Below are 7396 nucleotides of genomic sequence, written 5' to 3' on the forward strand. Positions count from 1 at the left end.
TTAGCTTTTCTAACACTCCAAATCTCTCTCTCTCTTCAAAACTCTCTATAAATACAACCCCTTCTATCTCTCTCTCTTAAACCTATCCCTCCCTCTCTCTCTCTCTTAAACCTATCCCTCCCTTAAACCTATGGACTACACTAGTTATTCAAGCTACCCACCACCACCACCACCACCTTTCTCACAACCACCACCAACACCTTTCAACCTCCCAATATCCAAACCCCTTATGGCAGTGATGGTATTTGTGTTTGTTATAATCCTCATTTTCATTATCATCATGTCAAAAATCTGCGGAAAAAATGATCAGAGGCAAGTAGGTTGTAAGATGAATATAGAAGATACATTGTAGGATGAATATGAGTCGTTAAAATGAGTTTTGTGGTGATGTTTTTTTTTTTGAAAATGTGTGTTATGTGTTTTTATGTTTTTTTTTTTTTGAAAATGTGTGTTATGTGTTTTTTTAGTTGTTTTTATGTTTAAATCGAAGAATGTGAGTGTTTAAATCAAAGAATGTGGGTGTTTAAATCAAGATTTTGTGTTTGTAATGAAACTTAATGTAAGGAATATCCTATTCTTCTTCTTTTTAGTCAAATTGATAAGGTACTCTGTTTAGTGAGCCATACTTATTTCAGAAAACTCACAAAAAAAATGATAAACAAAAATTAGGATATATAAGATTAGGCCAAACTACACTAGTAGAACTCAAACTGTATTATGACTTTACGAGAGCTCAACTTAATCATGGCTCAAAAAGAAGACCTAATTGAATTACCTATTCTGTAAATCCCAACCCTCTTTACGAGAGCTCAACTTAATCATGGCTCAAAAAGAAGACCTAACTGAATTACCTATTCTGTAAATCCCAACCCTCATGGAAATCTCGCCGTTGATGTCTCGAGCTCATACCCAGAGGTATGAGCTCGAGCTCATCCAATCGCCCCTCATACTGAAAGCAACTTATTTCAATCAAATCATACAACTTATCTTCTACTAATTCCCGATTAAGAAATACAATAATCATATATTAAATCCATTAATTGAGGAAATCGACAAGCTTGTATAGAAGGTCAAGTATTTTCTTCTAAAAAAAAAAATATATCCCCAAACACAGTTATATATAGAGAAAGAAACTCACAAGTCGCTATGACATAAAGAGCCAAAAGGCTAGAACAACTCACCTTGATAGCATCTCCCATCGTACAATTTTACTTCCAACAGCAACAATTGGCTCGAAACGAGGCTTTTTATGCTCATTGTAGTTAGGGTTGGGAAATTCCTTAGCCTTCCGCGTGCCGTTGTTTGGGTTGTCGATCGGAGGCGAATGGCATTTTCCTCTGCGAACCGGATTCCTTACCTTGCTTGGATTTTCCGCTCGCACCAGCCAAAAACTGATTTGCGTATGGGGCTTTTGCACTTTGGTGTCTCAGAATCACCAGGCTTTACCGCTTCTGGCCGCTCTGAGACTTTTGCTCGTTCATCCCCATCCACAGGCTTCTCGCTGTTAGGATCCGAAATTGTCTTGGCAGGTATGAGAAGTTGTGGCTCAACGTCATCTTCGTTCAGAAAATTAGCATGTTTCTTCTGCTTCCCATCAATAACAATCACCAAGTCATTGTTAGGTTTCAAAATGGCAGTACAGACATGGCAGAGTTCGTCCGAGGTGACAGTCGGAGGCGACTTAAGGTGGTGCTCGATGTACTCCCCACTCGTTGGGTTCTTGTGCTTCAAAACAAAGTGAACTTTATTCTTCGATCCACATTTATCAAGTCCAAACATGATTGAGTACGAAGAGTTATCAAATTTTTTCAGTTTCCGGTCACCCATTTTAGATGGAAGGTATTTTTTTTTTTTTGAATTGTTCAGCTTGTGCCTCGAACCCTTGACCTCTAGGTGGAAGATTATACCTCTTACCACTCCAACCAAGGGTTGTTGGCGGTGGAAGGTATTTTAGGTATGCACTACCACATTCAAGTGAAATTTCAGACATCACAAGTCAGTAAGAGACAAACATCCTGATATAACTCGAACCAATATTGACCTCAAATTAAATTTCCCATCTCACTTAGAAAACAACAAATAGAAATATATCCAATTAGGAACCAAATTAGCACTGAAAACTTTATTACAAAGAAGGAAAGCAAATAAAACAAGAGTGAGATGGGGCGCACAAGATGATGAACCCACAAAACTTAACCTAAACCTAAGATACCATTTCACTTCTCCTCATCTGTACATTCCTCTAACAACTAAAATACACATCAAATACCCCAAATAAAAAAAGAAAAAAAAAACGGCGTACAAATTTTACTCTTCTATAAGCTCTACTCTTCACTTTCGTGTTCTTGGTTGTGTGGCTTAAAAGTGAGATGTGTCGTATTAGAATTTTCTCACCTTCGCGAGCGAGATATAATGACGAATTACTTGTATTGGGTAGAGTTATGTCTCATGATTTCTGCAACGTTCGTGAAGATAAACCGTGCAAGAGTCTAACAAATCCCAAGAAACTGAGTTTCCCATCTGAGTGTCGTATCCAGTCTTGTAGAACTACATGAATAGGGACTGATGGGCTAAGCCCAAGTTCCTGATGAAAACAAATCATGGCCGAAAGATCAACATTAGAGTTTACGGGCCTCCTTTTGGAAAGTTTAAATGTAAATAGAATCGATAAGGTTCAAATAGTGAGGATGATTATGAGATCACTCTAACCGAAAGCCCACAGGCTTTATCTCATCTTAGTGGGTCCCTTAGGTTAGGGATGAACCCGCATACTTGTTTGATTCTCTGATACATTTGAAAAAAATATTATCTTGTGGTTGTTGAGATGTCGCAATTGTAGCTTGTGCTTGAGGTAAAATTGTTAAAGTTTCTTCGGACGAACTTTTCTATTTCCACATTCCATATTTTGGAAGAGACTGTCTTCTCTAAATTCGGGATTCATAATGTACGGCCAAATATAAGTATGATTTGAAGTTTCAAAAAACGAAGTTGTGCAAGAAAAACATACCGAAGCAAGTTCCTCTATCATGATAGCGCGATTTCCATCCTTTTCGAACAACTCATATGCACGAAGTGCATGTTGCTCCCAACAATCCATCCCTTCCATCTGATGAACACTTAAAGCAGCAGCACAAAATTCTTCAAAATCGAACTTTCTATATTGAAAAGAATTCACCTACAAACACACACATCACGATTAATTATCCACTCTTTGTAAGCAGTACTTCTATATAAACGAAAAGATAATGGAATTAAGTCCGATCGGGCTACTACCATATTGACGTAATCAAGAACCCTCGATTCTTTCATTGCATCAGTCGAGTTCTTCATCAATGCCTACCAATTCATGCCAGTATAAGCTCGAATTAGTAAAAAGAAGAGGAAAGGGAAAAACGAACAAATGAAAGGGCTAAAACAGAACATACCGTTTTAAAATTTTGTCCGGAAATAAATCCGCTTTTATTTGGGCTCAATAATGTGAACTGCTCGCGGAAATAATTAAGCTGAGGGACTGTTAATGTCTTTGCAACAGCCTGCCACGATAACCAAATTAGCAACTAATCATCCAAAAGCATGAAGGTGTGGGTGGAAAGAGCAAATGTTGCAAGAAAACATACCACCAAAGCTGCTTTTCGGAGCGAAGAAGAGCAAATATAAGCTTTTACGAGCTTGTATGCTAGGATATCAAGTTGAACCTTGCTACCTCGATGACCAAACAGCCATGGATGACCTAATACCAAAATGACGTTTAGACTGTTATTTTGCCCTACCAATTCTCACATCTATGTCCATGTTCGTTTAATAGGTGAAATTAATGAAAACTCGAACTAGAGATAGAGTAACATACTGAGAGCCTGGGCAGCAGTAAGTCTCTTTCGGTAATCTTTGTTCAACAATCTCTTCACGAAGTCCTTGGCATCAGAAGATAAAGAAGGCCAAGGGGCTTCCTCAAAGCTGGGATCGGCCTTTAGAACTGCTCGGAAGATGCCTGATTCGCTGCGGGCCCAAAAGGGGCGGCTTCCAGAGAGAAGAATATAAGCAATCACACCTATACTCCACATATCTGCCTCAGTGCCATATGATCGATGTAGAACCTCCGGAGCAACATAATATGCGCTTCCAACTATGTCATTCAACCTTTCATCTGCACAAATTTGTACGAGTCTAAGTGCAATTCACAAGATTAAAAGTAAGAAAGTTAAGAGGTTAAAATTGTCATTAACCTGGCTTGACAAAGTCGGATAATCCGAAATCAATAGCCTTTAGAGGAGATGCTTCGTCTTTTGTACTAAAAAGAAAATTCTAAAGCAGAAAGAAGAAAAACACATTCAGAATCAAAATAAGTTGGATAATCCGAAATCAATAGCCTTTAGAGGAGATGTTTCAGGACAAAGATTACTCAATTTCAATAAATAAAAAAACGTCGAAGAATATAAAGAGGTTGACACATTCAGATACATAATTAAGCTTTAGAGTTATTACCTCTGGCTTGAGGTCACGATGAACAACACCTTGGAGATGACAGAAGGCAACAACATTAAGAATCTGAACCATGACATCTTTTGCATCTTCTTCCGGGTACTTCCCACCTCTAAAAACTCGAGAAATATAAATCAACTTACTACTCATCTATGAAATATAAAACAGTAAGAAAGTTGAATTCGAGCATATAACAAGTGAAGTACCTTGAGAGTATTCTATCCAAAAGTTCACCTCCTTTGCACAACCTGAGAAAGCATAAAAAAACACATATGGTTATATTTCGACATTTAATTGACCAGGAAACGAAATGATTAACCTCCATCAAATACCACAAAAAAGAAAGGTTCTGTACTTCTATAAAAGTTCCATCAAGTATCATGAAAACTCGAAGCAACTCAAAGGCAGAAAATATTTCATGTGATTCATGCCGAGATGGGGACGACTATGCAACTCAGACTACTGAAATTTTTATTGCCAACAAAACCTATCTTGTAGACCAGTAGGAAAAGATTCAGTATATGGGTATGTTCAAATTTTTACACAGACGTACAATAACTGCACCAGGATTAAAGGACTAGCCAAATATACTTACTCCATCACTATATATACGCTCTCTTCATCTTCGTAAGCATCATAGAACTTCACCAAGTTCTTATGTCCAGCAAGAGCGCATAAAATTTTCACTTCTCTTCTCACATCCTCAATAGCAATAGCTGTTGTCATCTGCCAAAACAAAACCCAAGTATTCAATGAACATCGAAAACAGAAAATAAATGAAACTCCTACCCATATATAGCATAAAAAAATTGAAAAGTAGTGGATGAGGAAGCTAAGATTAAAAACATGGATAAACAAAAATGACCCAAATCATCAATTGTTTGGAAACCCAAGTCATCTGTCAAAACAAAACCCAAGTATTGAAAGCCAATGAACATCAAAATCGGAAAATAAGCGAAGCTCTTTTTCATATTTTGCACCAAAAAAAGTCGAAAAGGAGTCCATAATGAAGCTAAAATTAAGTACATGGATAATCAAAAATGACCTAAATCATGAATTGTATGGAAAACCTAAAGACCTTAGTAAGGGGTTAAAATTCATGTAAAATAAGAGTTCACCCATATCATCAATTATGAAAAATTCAGATTCTAATTGGGTATATATGATGAATTAAGGATCAAATTGAATTGAAAACAAACAAATAATATCAATTGAGTTGAGAGAAAAAAATTAAACCTTTGATTTTGAAATAACTTTGACAGCTACTTCTTGCCCTTTCAATTCACCTTTCTTCACAATTGCAGAACAAGTATACCCAAAATGACCTCGACCCACTTCATCTCCAAGTTCATACTTAAAGATCAACTGTTTAGAAAACCCAAAATTCTTATCTAAACTCAATTCAATTTCATTTCCTTCAGGAATTGAAACTTCATTAGGTTTAACAGACCCATGTCTTCTAGCAAGAAAAGCTTTGATGTGTTTAGCTGGTGAAGGAGGAGGAAAAGGGCGTTTGAAAAATCTTAATGGAGTTGAACTCACACTTGAATTAGCTGGTGAGTTCTTAAATCCACTTGGTAATGGACTTGGACTTGGAAAAGGGTAATTTGATGATGATTTTTCTGGTTCTGAATTTAGTGGGTTTTGAAGATCTTCAGGAATTGTTGTTTTTTCAAATTGGGTTTGTGGGTTATTGATGTTTTTTCCATGACAAAGTCCCATGATGATCAAAAGAAAGAACAAACAGGGGAAAGAGAGAGAGAGAGAGAGAGAGAAACAGGGGAATTGAAAACCTAAGAAGAATAATTGAAGTTACAGAGAGAAAATGAAGAAGAATTGATGAATTGAATGAAAACCCAGAATCAAGAAAGAGAAGAAGAAGAAGAAGAGAAACAAAGTTCCAATTTCAAGAAAGAACATATAGGGAGAGAGATGCAATATGCTAAGAAGAAACAACAAGGAAAGGAAAGTAAGAAAGAAGAAAAAGGAGGGGAAACTCCTTTTTCCCTTTCATTTCCTTTTCTCTTCTCTTTCTTTATGAATTTCTAGAGAGAGAAAGTATAAGCAAACTGAGAGAGAGAGAGAGAGAGAGAGAAAACATTAACAGCCTGTCTCTTCTCTTTCTTTAATTCCCAAACTTTTGCTTAATTAAACATGATTTTGAAACTGGGTTAATTCCATTTTGGCCCCCTAAAGATGACCAACTCACCAAAATGGCTCCTTTACAAACTTTAAATTAGTCAACTTTAACAGTCAACATAAATTTTACTTCTTTACCCTTCATTCTAAAAAACATTCCTTCATGTCCTTTTATTTACTTTCTTCATCGAAATGAGGTCGTAGGCGACGGTAGACTGACCCTCGCCAACGCTTTATCACCTAGAAAAAAAAAATCGTCTTCTTATTCCTCTTCCACCGCCATCATATCTCTTACGTCCCTCTTTTCCCTTCTTCCTCTCTCTCCCTTCTCTCATTCGCTTCACTATTCGTCTAAGAGCAGCATCCTTATTGAAAGACCTTTTGATTCATCCCTTTGTGATACAACATCTTAAAGAAAAAACCAGATCGAATTTCATCACCATCGTATTTCTAGTAATGATCTCGTTCACAATATAATCAGTCACTAGAGAGAAAACTAGACGAATTATGACCAATAAAATCTAGAGAGAGAGCATACTAGTTGCTCGAGAAATCTAGATTAAGAATACTCAGTATGATCTCCAACTTTTTATCCATATCGGTGTCGATTTGAGTTCTAATATGTCGCCCATGATCTTGATGTTTCCTTATCCATATCAGTGAAATCGATCTCTGTCATTTCTGGTATTCATCCCTTTGTGATACAACATCTTAGAGAGAAAACCAAATCGAATTTCATCACCATCGTATTTCTAGTAATGATCTCGTTCACAATATA

The 7396-nt window shown here is 36.7% G+C and overlaps 1 protein-coding gene across 1 annotated transcript; it reads right to left on the minus strand.

The window, feature by feature from the left end:
- Positions 1–2065: 2065 nt before the first annotated feature.
- On the minus strand, positions 2066–6617 carry LOC147540432 (CDPK-related kinase 1-like). The gene is made up of 11 exons (XM_086644897.1): positions 5716–6617; positions 5075–5205; positions 4686–4727; positions 4483–4591; positions 4224–4302; positions 3848–4144; positions 3618–3730; positions 3426–3533; positions 3274–3336; positions 3008–3175; positions 2066–2584 (listed from the first exon to the last, which is right to left on the minus strand). The coding sequence occupies exons 1-11, from the start codon at positions 6199–6201 to the stop codon at positions 2447–2449; spliced, it is 1734 nt and encodes a 577-aa protein (XP_086501023.1). The 5' UTR covers positions 6202–6617; the 3' UTR covers positions 2066–2446.
- Positions 6618–7396: the final 779 nt, after the last annotated feature.

This window comes from Eschscholzia californica, unplaced genomic scaffold (genome assembly GCF_041429995.1).
Source record: "Eschscholzia californica isolate CP2 unplaced genomic scaffold, dmEscCali1.0.p SCAF_5, whole genome shotgun sequence".
Taxonomy (NCBI): Eukaryota; Viridiplantae; Streptophyta; class Magnoliopsida; order Ranunculales; family Papaveraceae; genus Eschscholzia; species Eschscholzia californica.

Excerpts from the sequence above, each read along its gene's own strand:
- LOC147540432 (XM_086644897.1), bottom strand. The coding sequence starts at position 6,201 with ATGGGACTTTGTCATGGAAAAAACATCAATAACCCACAAACCCAATTT. Across the intron at positions 4,728-5,074 it reads AGCGTATATATAGTGATGGA|GTTGTGCAAAGGAGGTGAAC; the intron begins GTAAGTATATTT and ends ATGCTTTCTCAG. Across the intron at positions 3,176-3,273 it reads TTCTTGATTACGTCAATATG|GTGAATTCTTTTCAATATAG; the intron begins GTAGTAGCCCGA and ends GTGTGTTTGTAG.